Genomic DNA, 14,667 nt, shown 5'->3' with positions numbered 1-14,667 from the left:
CCGCACTTACTTTATTACTTTTTACTAGGTGTCAAACTTTACTCATACACTATCAAAACAAAACTGTAAGTTGTCACAGCTTACGTCATTATCTGGTATGTTACTCGATGAACGAGCCAATCAACAAGTTGTGTTTCTCTAGCCGCTTTCTCCTTTCTGAGTCTCAAATGAACTTCACAGAGAAAGAAGGAAAAAAAAGTGTCACTACTTCTCCTCCCCATCCCCTCTTCTCGTCTTTTTCTTTTGAATCAGTGTATAGGTTCACAGCTACAACAAAGCTGCTCATGAGGTTGCAACTTTTGCACATAGGGTAGGTGATAATTACTCTTGGGATTTTGTACCTCTAGATTGGTTGTTTAATACCTTAGCTAGAAATGCTAATGTTCGTGTTCGCCTTTAATAAAAGTATTTGATTCTTTTTTTGGGGGGATGGTGGTGGTTGTAAGAAGGTTACTATGACGTTTTGAATAAGAAACCCCTTCTGGTGATTTTTTTATTTTTATCCATGCTCAAATTGAAGTCTCACATCACTCATTTTAGGTTATGTTCTCAAGCAAATCATTCTCCCAAAATTCACTCTCTAACACTGCTCATGTTCTTTTTTAATTCTACATCGTCTTTGATCGAGGTTGTTGCAAATCACTCAATTGTTCTTTGGCATGGTTTTTGTTTTCGTTTATATTTTTCGCTATTATACGCAGGTAGATTAATGAAAATCATATTTTCCCAAATCATTCTGATATGGTGGATGTGGCCGCAACGACGCTTCCTCAGGTGATGGTGGTAGGTTCATTTAGGCTCATAAGTTGCTTTAAGGTTTCGGTCATATTGGGTTTGTGGGTTTTGTTAGGGCATATGATTAATTGTGGATGTAGTGATGTGGGTTAATAGATTTAATGCGGCTTTTGTTCGCTCTAGTTTTGTTTTTCACATGTGAATTTGTTACCTTCTTAGGATTGGTATTTTAAATGTCTTATATGGTTGAAATTTATTTAATGAAGTTTATCTTTGAAAGAAAAAAAAAAAACAATTTGTGTCCATCTTTACTATGGCAAATAGTCAAACTATGCCACGTGTGAAAAACCTAATCATCTTATAGTTTAAACCATGACTTGTATTCAAAAGAACAGAAAAAAAGTATACAAATTTATAAATAAACCCAATTCTAGACATTTATAAAAACCCAAGTCTATTTAAACACACAAAATCAACCCCAAAGTCAACTTTTTGGGTGTTTTATAAATGGATTTTGAAATGATGGATTTTGATATGTTTAAATAATATAATTTCAACCCTATTTTTGTTTTAGTGAAACTCAAGAAGCAAAACTTCAATTGCATACATTTCTTGTGAAAAAAAAAAAAGGGGTTTTCCAATTGAATTGTCCTTTTCTCTTCTGGCACAATGAACCTGAGTCATAATATGCATCCAGATGCATAATTTGAAATTTATTTTTCCTTTCTTCTTTCTATGGCCGCGTACGTACGTAAATATCCAAGCTTCCACCACATTCTTCTCCTTCACCAACAAAACGACACGCTGTCAGGGTCTCATAGGTCCTTCACCTGGTTGACATTGATCTCTTTCTATTAAAGTGGAAGAGCTATCTGAGTGTGTTTGCTCATCACACTCATCTGCTTACAAGAAGAAAACCCTTCAATTCCCCTCAAAGTTTGGTTTTTCTGTGCATTTTAGTCATCAATGGCTGCAGCTTCAACTGATTCCATACCCTCTGTAAACAAGGCTTGGGTGTACTCAGAATATGGAAAGGCTGCAGATGTTTTGAAACTCGATCCCAATGTTCCGGTTCCTGAAATAAAGGAAGACCAGGTGCTCATCAAGGTGGTTGCTGCAGCTCTTAACCCAGTTGATTACAAGAGGATGTTTGGGTATTTTAAGGCCACTGACTCTCCTCTACCTGTGAGAGCCTCTTTCTCTTTCATGTTCTTTTAACGCATTTGCTTGTATTTTGATTGGTGTCTTGAAAATAATGTTTATTTTTAGGAATTTATAGGTTTTAATATTTTTTTCCTTTTTAATTGTTTGGCAGTCCAGTCTGAAAATATGGCCTGCTGTTGTTGGATCCATTTTGCTGTATAATTGGCCTTTCTTCTTTTTTGATACAAGTAACAAATTTTTGCAAATCTAAATACTTAAGAAGGGGGAAAGGTAGATGCTTTAAAGAATCAGAATAAATTTCATCTAGTTGATCATGAAGGAAGTTTTGTCACCTTGTTATGTTTCTATTGCATGTTCCCATTAGCATGTTTATATTCCTAGTAATCAGCTGGAATCAATTTGTTTTGCAGACGGTTCCCGGGTATGATGTTGCTGGTGTGGTGGTGAAGGTGGGAAGCCAAGTAACGAAAGTTTAAGGTGGGGGATGAAGTATATGGGGATCTCAATGAGAAAGCTTTGGAGAACCCAACAAGGTTTGGGTCTTTGGCAGAGTACACTGCTGCAGCAGAAAGAGTTTTGGCTCTCAAACCCCAAAATCTGAGTTTTGTTGAAGCTGCTAGCCTTCCCCTGGCTATTGAGACTGCCTATGAAGGGCTTGAACGAACTGAATTTTCTGCTGGTAAATCCATTCTTGTTTTAGGAGGCGCTGGGGGAGTGGGAACGCATGTTGTTCAGGTAAAGTAGTTTGATTTCTTTTTCCAAAATGTCCTCATGCTTTATATAACTCAATCTTTACATGGAATTAGTTAAGAAGTGCAAACATTTCCACTAATTTGGGCAGCTAGCAAAGCATGTTTTTGGTGCTTCAAAAGTAGCAGCAACTGCAAGCACTAGAAAACTGGAGCTGTTGAGAAGCTTGGGTGCTGATTTGGCTGTCGACTACACCAAGGAGAAGTATGAAGAACTGCCTGAGAAATTTGATGTGGTATATGATACAGTTGGTAAGATTCTTCATTCTGGTTTCTCAACAATTCTATACATTATGTAATCCATATATGGCATGCACCTACCAACAGGGGAATCTATTAGTTTATTTATTTACCAGGAATGAATCAAAGACTGATATTATTATATGATGTTTTTGGAAAAAAAAAAAAAACAGGGGAGTCTGACAGGGCAGTGAAGGCAGTGAAAGAAGGAGGGAAGGTAGTGACAATAGTACCAGGTCCAGTAGCAGCAGCGGCCTTCATATTTATACTGACTTCAACTGGGACTATATTGGAGAAGCTGAAACCATACTTGGAGAGTGGGAAGGTGAAGCCGGTGCTTGATCCCACAAGCCCATATCCCTTTTCCAAGACTGTTGAAGCATTTGCTTACCTTGAAACCTCCAGGGCTATAGGGAAGGTGGTTGTGCATCCCATCCCATAAGAAAGATAGAGGAGATTGTGCAGGCAGGCAGGCAATCAGTCAGTTTGTGGGTTATGTATTTCTAATCTGCTGGTTGTGTAAACTTAGTGTTGTAATAATGGGGATGTGAGATGCTTATATATATTATAATATGAAGTTGGGAGTTTTGCATATGTATATGGGCTGACTTGCGGAAAGCAAGAAAAAGAAGAAAATTAAACTTTTTTTCCAAGTGCATTCTTCTGTTCTATGACAGGATTTGTAACTTGCTATTCTCTGGCCTAGTTTACAAAGATTTATCTTCGTAAAAAGGATAATTCTTTTGTTAAGGATTTGTTACGTATTTCTTATCTCGATCGTTGGATTGCATTCATTAGATGTGTTAATAGATTTAATATGCAACATATATTGAATTGAGATTAGAAATATATAATCAATCATTAACATAAAATACTTATTGGAGAATTCTCCATTCACTTGGATCGACACGAGAGTCTAACTATATTGTATAGCCAGGATCCATGTTGTATATTTAAAAGAGGTTGACAGGCCTGTTTCTACCATGTTACAATCCTAGCTTACTAAATACTGGGGGATTCTTTAATGAGTATTTAAGTTAAAGATTTGTTACACAGTTCTAATTTCGGTCGTTGGATTGTATCTAAAAGACTACCAAAACATTTAATGAATGCAATCCAACGATCAAAAATAGAAGTACGTAACCAATTCTTAACATAAAATTCTTAAGAGAATCTCCCTCTAAATACTAATCTTAGATATACTAATGATAATGATAATACTAATATAATAAAAAAACGAGCCATCTTTTTTTTGGTTTACATTTCCCGGTTGCGTTGCTACCGCGTCTCTAGTGGCCAAAGAACCTCAAGTGATAAAGTATCTAGATTCATTATTTCGAGTTTCTTTCTAAACGGCACGCGGTCAAGGTCTCCTCCCTCCCATCCGAGTGTGTCTACTCATCTCACTCATTTGCTTACAAGAAGAAAACCCCTCAATTTCCCTGAAAGTTTGGTTTTTCTGTGCAACAATCATCAATGGCTGCAGCTTTAAGTGATTCCATACCCTCTGTAAACAAGGCTTGGGTGTACTCAGAATATGGACAGTCTGCAGATGTTTTGAAATTTGATCCCAGTGTTGCTGTGCCTGAAATAAAGGAAGACCAGGTGCTCATCAAGGTGGTTGCTGCATCTCTTAACCCAATTGATTTCAAGAGGATGCTTGGGTATTTCAAGGAGATCGACTCTCCTCCACCTGTGAGAGCCTCTTTCTCTTTCATTCTCTTTTAAATCATTTGCTTGTATTTGGAATTTGGGGTTTGAAAATAATGTTAATCCTTACGATTTTATAAGTTTTTCTTTTTCTTTTTTGTTTGTTTGTTTGATCCATTTTGTTTGTTTGTTTGAAAAGATGGCCTGGTGTTGTTGGATCCATTTTGCTGTATAATTGCCTCTCTTTTTTTCTTTTTGATACAAGTGATCATGTTTTTGATCAATTTTGTGTAAATCAAAATACTTGAGAAAAAGGAAGCTGCTTTGAAGAATCAAATTCAATTTCATCTAGTTGATCTGGAAGGAACTTCTGTTACCTTGATGTGTTTCCATTGCATGTTCCAGTGTCTTTTCAATTAGCATGCTTAGTGTTACTAGTAATCCAGCTGGGCAGGCAAGTGACAAAGAACGTAGCTAGAATTCTTTTTTATTAAATCAATTTGTTTTGCAGACGGTTCCTGGGTATGATGTTGCTGGTGTGGTGGTGAAGGTGGGAAGCCAAGTGACGAAGTTTAAGGTGGGGGATGAAGTATATGGGGATCTCAATGAGAATGCTTTGGTGAACCCAAAAAAGTTTGGGTCTTTGGCAGAGTACACTGCTTCAGAAGAAAGAGTGTTCGCTCTCAAACCCCAAAATCTGAGTTTTGTTGAAGCTGCTAGCCTTCCCCTGGCTCTGGAGACCGCCTACGAAGGGCTTGAACGGACTGAGTTTTCTGCTGGTAAATCTATTCTTGTTTTAGGAGGCGCTGGGGGAGTGGGAACACATGTTATTCAGGTAAAGTAAATTTATATCTAGTTCCAGAATGTCCTTAAACTGATATGGAATTAGTCAAGAAGTGCAAACATTTGCACTAATTTGGGCTCTGATTAAGTAGAGCTGAATATCTATACAATTGATTATATCTAACAGATAAATGTTTTTTTTTTTTAACGTGAGGCAGCTAGCGAAACATGTTTTTGGTGCTTCAAAAGTAGCAGCTACTGCAAGCACTAAAAAACTGGATTTGCTGAGAAGCTTGGGTGCTGATTTGGCTATTGATTACACCAAGGATAACTTTGAAGACCTGCCTGAGAAATTTGATGTGGTATATGATGCAGTTGGTAAGATTCTTCATTGTTGTTTCTTAACAATTCTATACATAATGTTTTCATCCATATGAGGCATGTACCCACCAACTGAAGTCTGGAAAGGAAATAATATATCAATGTTATAGCCTATTGGTTTATTTACCAGGAATGAGTCAAAGAATGAAAATATATGATGTTTTTATTTCCAAAAACAGGGCAGTCTGACAGGGCAGTGAAGGCAGTGAAAGAAAACGGGAAGGTTGTAACAATCTTTGGTTCAGTAACGCCACCAGCGCTCACATTTGTGCTGACTTCAACTGGGACTATATTGGAGAAGCTGAAGCCATACTTGGAGAGTGGGAAGGTGAAGCCGGTGCTTGATCCCACAAGCCCATATCCCTTTTCTAAGACTGTTGAAGCATTTGCCTACCTTGAAACCTCCAGAGCTACAGGAAAGGTCGTTGTGCATCCCATCCCTTAAGATGATAGAGATTGTGCAGGCAGGAAATCAGTCAGTTTGTGTTTTATATATTTTTGTAATCTTCTGCTGGTTGTTTAAACTTGAAATCTTGTAATAATGGTTGTGCATCCCATCCCGTAAGATGATGCATGTTTTATGTACTTATATGGAGTTGGTTGGGAGTTTGGGTACTTTGCACTCTGTTTTCTTCCTGGTTGCTCATTGCAGGTAACAAAGTTGAACGGTCAGATATAACCTTGTTAATTTTGTGATCAAGTGGGGTAGAAACCACTTCATATATTCATTGTATTGGCCCCTGGCTATTTCCCTTCCTAATTTTTTGAACATTACCACCCACTTCACAGAAGATTAACACTGTTAAATTAGCCACCAACTTTGGGGACAGCAGATGTTTTGGTTAACTCTGTAAACAAAAACGGCCCAAACTGGAAAAACCTAACTCAGGAAATCAGCATTGAACAAGAACATATTAAACTGCAAATTGTCACAGCTTTCGTCATATCCGCCATTAAAGTAATTACATATTTGACTTAGTTGAGGTAATATCAAACTATGAACGTACCACAAAATAATATGCATCTACAGGCATAAATACAAATTTCAAACTTCAAACTTACAAATAAATACCCAGTTTTCCGTCCCTCTTTCCATCACGAATAGAAAGAACATATAGTTTCTTTCTTGTACACAATATGGCTTGCGGAAGCAAACCTTCCCTCTGTAAACAAGGCTTGGGTTTACGTGGAGTACGGAAAACTGGCAGATATGTTGAAACTTGATCCAAACATGCCTCTTCCTCAAGTAGAGGAAGACCATGTGCTCATCGAGGTGGCTGCTGCAGCACTTAACCCCATTGATCCCATGAGGCTTCTTGGGTATTTCAAGGACACTGACAGTGCTCTACCTGTGAGCTTGCTGCCTCTCAGTTTCTCTTTTCCATTTCTTTAATGGCTGCATTTGTAACTTTCTTTGTGTTTTTCGAATATTTATTTTGCAGACAGTTCCAGGGTATGACGTTGCTGGTGTTGTGGTGAAGCTTGGAAGCCAAGCAAGGAAATTTAAGGCGGGGATGAAGTATTAGGACTATCAATGAGCAAGGTCTAATAAACCTAAAGAAAGTTGGGTCGTTAGCAGAGTACACGGCTGTGGAAGAAACATTGTTGGCTGTGAAACCCAAAAATCTGAGTTTTGCTGAGGCTGCTAGCCTTCCTGTGGCTATTGAGACTGCCTATGAAGGGTTTTAAGAGGTGCTGGGGGTGTAGGAACCCATGTTATTCAGGTATATAGTCAATACTTCTATTTCTAATATAATATGGAATTAGTCAAGAAGGGCATATATTCCATTAATTTAGGCTTCAATAATCTTGCTTGCTCTAATTAAGTATGACTGATTATCAAATACTTGATGTCTAGCAAAGCATGTTTTTGGTGCTTCCAGAGTGGCAGCTACTCCAAGCACTTAAAAACTGGATTGGTTGAGGAGCTTGGGTGCTGATCTTGCTATTGATTATACGAAGGACAACTTCGACGACCTGCCTGAGAAATTTGATGTGGTCTATGATGCAGTTGGTAAATATTTGAACATTCTTCATAATTTCTTCATTGCTGTTTCTTTCTCTGCTGATATATCAAAACAAAACAGGGCAGTCGGATAGGGCAATGAAGGCGGTGAAAAGAGGGGGGGAAGGTTGTGGCAGTGGTGGGTCCAATAACACCACCAGCCTTCATGTTTACGCTGACTTCTTCTGGGTCTATCTTGGAGAAACTCAACCCTTACTTGGAGAGTGGGAAGGTGAAGGCAGTGATTGATCCCAATGGCCCATATCCCTTTCCTAAGACCCTTGAAGCATTTGCCTATCTTGAAGCTAGTAGCAGAGCTATAGGAAAGGTGGTTGTGTATCCCATCCCATCCCCATGAGATACAGAGTTGGAGTTTGGCAAGCGAGCATGTGCGCACACACACGTAAATATATATGAGATCCTCATAAATAAAATAAAATATGAAGAAGGGAATGTGAGAAACATGTTACATAAGTTGGAGTTTACTTACTTGTTTTTCATGCTACTTGCTTTGTTTTTCGTTACTTGTTGCTTGTTTTGCTGCAACGTAATAAGTATCGAAAACTACACCTTGGCTAAGGTGGTTCCCCTTGACCTTTTTATTGTTTTGCCAATGTTTTTTCTTATTCTTCCCTTATTTTGTTTTTTTGTTGTTGTACAAGTTTACCAGTTACACACACAGATATTCCACTACGGATACAGATAAAGGCAAATCCATCAAAAGATTATATTTGATAACATAACAATTATGTTTGATAAATGTTTCCAACCCCGCCGCGGGTGGGGTCCACAACCTTCGACCATATTGAAAGTTCCAAATTAGATTTGGATAGTAAAGTAACGATGTTAATGACAGCATCTGTGGTTAAAGTGTCAAACATCCAGTGGAGATAAAAATATATAGTAGCAAAGCAATGATGCATGCTATGATTTTCAAGGCAGCAAGAGCAAATGTCAAAATTTGATTACCCGTTGCAGCTTTGTTTCTCCTTTCTTAAATGCGATCCGCACTTACGTCATTACTTTTTACTAAGTGTCAAACTTTACTCATACACAATCAAAACAAAACTGTAAGTTGTCACAGCTTACGTCATTATCTGGTATGTTACTCAATGAACGAGCCAATCAACAAGTGTCAAAGGAAACCCTACATAGGGAGGGAAGGAGAAAAAAATGTCACTACCTCTCCCACCCGTCCTCTTTTCTCGTCTTTTCCTTTTAAGTCAGTGAATAAGTTCACAGCTGCAACAAAGTCTCTCAAGAGGTTGCAACTTTTGCGTGTAGGGGAGGTGGTAGTTACTCTTGGAATTTTGTACCTCCAGATTGGTTGTTTAATACCTTAACTGGAGATGTTAATGTTTGTGTTCGCCTTTAATAAAAGTATTTGATTCTTGGGATATATATATAAGTTCATTGGGACATTTTGAATAAGAAATCCTTTGTGGTGATTTTTTTTTTTTTTATCCATGCTCAAATTGAAGTTTCTCATCACTCCTAATAGGTTATATTCTCAAGCAAATCCTTCTCCCAAAACCCACTCTCTAACACTGCTCATGTCCGCTTTTAATTCTACATCGTCTTTGACCGAAGTTGCTGCAAATCACTCAATTGTTATTTGGCATGGTTCTTGTTTTCGTTTATTTTTTTCGCTATTATACGTGGAAATCATATTTTCCCCAAATCTGTTGCGAATACGGTGGTGGGTGTGGCTGCGATGACACTTCTTCGAGTGGTGGTGGTAGGGTTGATTTAGGATCATGAGTTGCTTTAGAGTTTTGGTCATGTTGGGTTTGTGGACTTTGTTTGAGCATATGATTAATTGTGAATGTGGTGATGTGGGCTAGCAGTTTTAATACGGCTTTTGTCTGCTGTAGTTTTGTTTTTCACATGTCATTTTGTTACCCTTTTGGAATTGGTATTTTAAATGTCTTATACGGCTGAAGTTTATTTAATGAAGTTTATCTTTGAAAAAAAAAAAAAAAACCAATTTGTGTAGGCAAATAGTCTTCACGTGTGAGAAACCTTATCATCTTGCATGACTTGTATTTAGAAAAAAAGTATTGCTTTTTCTTCTCTTTCCTTCTCCTTATTTTTCTTACTGAGTGTGAAAAAAGAAAAACAAGGCAAAACTTTTCATACATTTCTTGTGAAAAAAAAAGGTTTTCCAATTGCATTGTCCTGTTCTCTTCTGGCACAATGAACCTGAGTCATAATATGCATCCAGATGCATAATTTGACATTTATTTTTCCTTTCTTCTTTCTATCGCCACGTACGTACGTAAATATCCAAGCTTCCCCCACATTCTTCTCCTTCACCAACAAAACGACACGCTGTCAGGTTCTCATACGTCCTCCCTCCCATGATGACCTGGTTGATATTGATCTCTTTCTATTAAAGTGGAAGAGCTATATGAGTGTGTTTGCTCATCACACTCATTTGCTTCCGACAAGAAAACCCTTCAATTCCCCTCAAAGTTTGGTTTTTCTGTGCATTTTAGTTATCAATGGCTGCAGCTGCAACTGATTCCATACCCTCTGTAAACAAGGCTTGGGTGTACTCAGAATATGGAAAGTCTGCAGATGTTTTGAAACTTGATCCCAATGTTCCTGTGCCGGATATAAAGGAAGACCAGGTGCTCATCAAGGTGGTTGCTGCAGCTCTTAACCCAGTTGATTACAAGAGGATGTTTGGGTATTTTAAGGCCACCGACTCTCCTCTACCTGTGAGAGCCTCTTTCTCTTTCATTTTCTTTTAATGTATTTGTTTTTATTTTGAATTGGGTTTTAATGAAGGAAGTTTTGTCACCTTGTTATGTTTCTATTGCATGTTACCATTTAGCATGTTTACTGTTACTAGTAATACAGCAGGGCTGGCAAGTGACAAAGAATGTAGCAAGAATTCTTGTTTATTGAATTAATTTGTTTTGCAGACTGTTCCAGGGTATGATGTTGCTGGTGTGGTGGTGAAAGTGGGAAGCCAAGTAACAAAGTTTAAGGTGGGGGATGAAGTATATGGGGATCTCAATGAGAAAGCTGCGCAGCCAAAAAAGTTTGGGTCTTTGGCAGAGTACACTGCTGCAGAAGAAAGAGTTTTGGCTCTGAAACCCAAAAATCTGAGTTTTGTTGAAGCTGCTAGCCTTCCCCTGGCTATTGAGACTGCCTATGAAGGGCTTGAACGAACTGAATTTTCTGCTGGTAAATCCATTCTTGTTTTAGGAGGCGCTGGGGGGGTGGGCACACATGTTATTCAGGTAAAGTAATTTTATTTCTAATTCCAAAATGTCTTGAGGCTATATATACCACAAACTGTATATGGAATTAAAGTGAAAACATTTCCACTAATTTGGGCAGCTAGCAAAGCATGTTTTTGGTGCTTCAAACGTAGCAGCAACTGCAAGCACTAGAAAACTGGAGCTGTTGAGAAGCTTGGGTGCTGATTTGGCTGTCGACTATACCAAGGAGAAGTTTGAAGAATTGCCTGAGAAATTTGATGTGGTATATGACACCGTTGGTAAGATTCTTCATTCTGGTTTCTTTAACAATTCGATACATGATGTCATCCATATAAGGCATGCACCCACCAACAGGGGAGTTTATTGGTTTATTTATTTACCAGGAATGAATCAAAGACTCATATTATTTTATGATATTTTTGACCAAAAAAAAAATTTACAGGGGAGTCTGATAGGGCAGTGAAGGCAGTGAAAGAAGGTGGGAAAGTATTGACAATAGTATCAGGTCCAGCAGCACCACCGGTCGTCCATTTTGCACTGACTTCAACTGGGACTGTATTGGAGAAGCTGAAGCCATACTTGGAGAGTGGGAAGGTGAAGCCGGTGCTTGATCCCACAAGCCCATATCCCTTTTCCAAGACTGTTGAAGCATTTGCCTACCTTGAAACTTCCAGGGCTACAGGGAAGGTGGTTGTGCATCCCATCCCATAAGAAAGATGATAGAGATTGTGCAGGCAGGCAGGCAGGCAGGCAATCAGTCAGTTTGTGAGTTATGTATTTGTAATCTGCTGGTTGTGTAAACTTAAAAGTGTTGTAACATGTAATAGTGGGGATGTGAGATGCTTATATGTATTATATATGAAGTTGGGAGTTTTGCATATATGGGCTTGTGAAAAATAAAAAAAATAAGAAATTAAACTTTTTCCAAGTGCATTGTTCTGAGACAGGATTTGTAACTTGTTCTCTTGCGTGAAAAGCATAATTCATTCAGATCGACACGAGAGTCTAATCAGTCAGTTTGTGTTTTATGTATTTGTAATCTGCTGCTGATTGTTTAAACTTTAGGTCTTGTAATAATGGGATGTGAGATGATGTATGTTTTATATACTTACATGGAGTTGGTTGGGAGTTTGGGTACTTTGCACTCTGTTTTCTTCCTAGTTGCTCATTGCTGTGTTCATAAAGTTGAACGATTTAGATCTGGTAACAAAGTTGAACAGTCAGATGTACCCTTGTTAATTTTGTGGTCTGGTGGGGTAGAAACGACTTCATTTATTCATCTAATTGTCTCCTGGCTATTCCCTTCCTAATTGTTTGAACATGTCCACCCACCTCACAGAAGATTAAAACGGTTAAGTTAGCCACCAACTTTGGGGATAGCAGATTTTTTGGTTAACGCTGTAAACAAAAACGATGGAAACCGCCCAAACTAGAAAAACCTGTCTCAGGAAATCAGCATTGAACAAAAACATATTAAACTGCAAATTGTTACAGCTTTCGTCATATCCGCCATTGAAGTAATAACATTTGACTTAGTTGAGGTAATAACCCTAAAAGTAAACGCATCTACATGCATAAATCCAAATTTCAAACTTCAAACCTATTATTAATAAAATACCCAGTTTCCGTACCTCTTTCCATCACAGAGAGAAAGAACAGAGAGTTTTCTTCCTTGTACGCACAATATGGCAGCGGAAGCAAATGTTCCCTCTGTAAACAAGGCTTGGGTGTACGCAGAGTACGGAAAACCTGCAGATGTGTTGAAACTTGACCCAAACGCGCCTCTGCCTCGAGTAGAGGAAGACCAGGTGCTCATCAAGGTGGCTGCTGCAGCACTTAACCCAGTTGATCACAAGAGGCTTCTTGGGTATTTCAAGGACACTGACACTGCTCTACCTGTGAGCTTGCTGCCTCTTACTTTTTCTTTTCCATTTCTCTAATTCATGCATTCGTAAATTTTTCTGTCTTTTCTAATATTTATTTTGCAGGCAGTTCCAGGGTATGATGTTGCTGGTGTTGTGGTGAAGCTTGGAAGCCAAGCAAGGAAATTTAAGGTGGGGGATGAAGTATATGGGACTATCAATGAGCAAGGTATAATAAACCTAAAGTTGGGTCCTTAGCAGAGTACACGGCTGTGGAAGAAAGATTGTTGGCTGTGAAACCCAAAAATCTGAGTTTTGCTGAGGCTGCCAGCCTTCCCGTGGCTATTGAGACTGCCTATGAAGGGCTCCAACGAGCTCAAATTTCAGCTAGTAAATCCATCCTTGTTTTAGGAGGTGCTGGGGGTGTAGGAACTCATGTTATTCAGGTATATAATCAATACTTTTATTTCTAATATATTATGGAATTAGTCAAGAAGGGCATATATTCCGTTAATTTAGGCTTCAATAATCTTGCTTGCTCTAATTAAGTACAACTGATTATCAAATAATTGATGTTTTTTTTTTCATGTTGGGCAGCTAGCAAAACATGTTTTTGGTGCTTCCAGAGTTGCAGCTACCGCAAGCACTAAAAAACTGGATTGGTTGAGGGGTTTGGGTGCTGATCTTGCTATTGATTATACCAAGGACAACTTCGAAGACTTGCCTGAGAAATTTGATGTAGTCTATGATGCAGTTGGTAAATATTTGAACGTTCTTCATTGCTGTTTCTTTCTCTGCTGATATATCAAAACAAAACACTTCAATATGGATATAATTCATTCTTCATTTTATTAATTAATTAATTTATGGTTTATCTGCTTTCGTGTTTTTTGAAAATTAACAAAACAGGACAGTCAGATAGGGCAGTGAAGGCAGTGAAAAAGGGGGGGGAAGGTTGTGACAGTGGCAGGCCCAATAACACCACCAGCCTTCATGTTTATGCTGACTTCTAGTGGGTCTATCTTGGAGAAACTCAATCCATACTTGGAGAGTGGGAAGGTGAAGGCGGTGATTGATCCCAATGGCCCATATCCCTTTTCTAGGACCCTTGAAGCATTTGCCTATCTTGAAGCTAGTAGCAGAGCTATAGAAAGGTGGTTGTGTATCCCATCCCATCCCCATGAGATACAGAGTTAAGAGTTTGGCAAGCGAGCATATGCGCGCACACACACGTAAATATTTATGAGATACTCATAAATAAAATAAAATATGAAGAAGGGAATGTGAGAAACATGTTACATAAGTTGGAGTTTAGTTACTTGTTTTCCATTCTACTTGCTTTGTTTTTCGTTACTTGTTTTGCTGCAATGTAATAAGGATCGAAAACACCTTGGCTAAGGTGGTTCCCCTTGACCTTTTTATTGTTTAGCCAAAATCTTCTTCCCTTCTTTTGTTTTTTTATTGTTGTTGTACAAGTTTACCAGTTAAACACAGAGATGGCTACAGACAAAGGCAATCCATCAAAAGATTATATTATGTTTGATAACATAACAATTATGAAATCCACCATCTTCTAACTAATAATATATATATGTACATGATGGACCATTATATAATTCGATAAATGTTCTTTCACCGGCCTCCACCCCGCCGCCGGTGGGATCCACCACCTTCTTCCTCTTTCAGTTTGTCTTAGTTTTCTTTCGCAATCTTTAATTAATGAGAGCATCTGTTGTTCAAGTGTCAAACATAACATCCAGTGTAGTTAAAAATATATAATAGCAAAGCAATGATGCATGGGTTTTGATTTTGAAGGCAGCAAGAGCAAATGTCAAAATTTGATTGCCCATTGCAGCTTGTTTTTT

General features: G+C 38.3%; 2 protein-coding genes and 3 pseudogenes across 5 annotated transcripts; all 5 read left to right on the top strand.

The window, feature by feature from the left end:
- The first annotated feature begins 1,559 nt into the window (after positions 1-1,559).
- LOC148918064 (2-methylene-furan-3-one reductase-like) lies at positions 1,560-3,541 on the top strand (annotated as a pseudogene). Its single transcript, XR_016126401.1, has 4 exons — positions 1,560-1,920; positions 2,310-2,634; positions 2,741-2,900; positions 3,062-3,541. The product of XR_016126401.1 is annotated as a 2-methylene-furan-3-one reductase-like (transcript).
- Positions 3,542-4,214: 673 nt separating this feature from the next.
- On the top strand, positions 4,215-6,317 carry LOC103329868 (2-methylene-furan-3-one reductase). The gene is made up of 4 exons (XM_008232391.3): positions 4,215-4,583; positions 5,050-5,373; positions 5,540-5,699; positions 5,882-6,317. The coding sequence occupies exons 1-4, from the start codon at positions 4,365-4,367 to the stop codon at positions 6,145-6,147; spliced, it is 969 nt and encodes a 322-aa protein (XP_008230613.2). The 5' UTR covers positions 4,215-4,364; the 3' UTR covers positions 6,148-6,317.
- Positions 6,318-6,699: 382 nt separating this feature from the next.
- Positions 6,700-8,206, top strand: LOC103330174 (2-methylene-furan-3-one reductase-like; annotated as a pseudogene). The gene is made up of 5 exons (XR_016126124.1): positions 6,700-6,705; positions 6,808-7,053; positions 7,145-7,433; positions 7,561-7,716; positions 7,790-8,206. The product of XR_016126124.1 is annotated as a 2-methylene-furan-3-one reductase-like (transcript).
- A 1,908-nt stretch (positions 8,207-10,114) lies between these two features.
- Positions 10,115-11,868, top strand: LOC103329866 (2-methylene-furan-3-one reductase-like). The gene is made up of 4 exons (XM_008232389.3): positions 10,115-10,430; positions 10,638-10,958; positions 11,059-11,218; positions 11,383-11,868. Exons 1-4 carry the CDS (start codon positions 10,212-10,214, stop codon positions 11,649-11,651), a joined length of 969 nt encoding a protein of 322 aa, XP_008230611.1. The 5' UTR covers positions 10,115-10,211; the 3' UTR covers positions 11,652-11,868.
- Positions 11,869-12,295: 427 nt separating this feature from the next.
- Positions 12,296-14,215, top strand: LOC103330173 (2-methylene-furan-3-one reductase-like; annotated as a pseudogene). Its single transcript, XR_016126400.1, has 4 exons — positions 12,296-12,838; positions 12,929-13,248; positions 13,400-13,559; positions 13,712-14,215. The product of XR_016126400.1 is annotated as a 2-methylene-furan-3-one reductase-like (transcript).
- The last annotated feature ends 452 nt before the right edge of the window (positions 14,216-14,667 follow it).

This window comes from Prunus mume, linkage group LG4 (assembly GCF_029339155.1).
Source record: "Prunus mume cultivar Tortuosa linkage group LG4, ASM2933915v1, whole genome shotgun sequence".
Taxonomy (NCBI): domain Eukaryota; kingdom Viridiplantae; phylum Streptophyta; class Magnoliopsida; order Rosales; family Rosaceae; genus Prunus; species Prunus mume.
Note: the sequence above shows the minus strand (reverse complement) of the source record. Positions and strands in the feature narration are given on the sequence as shown.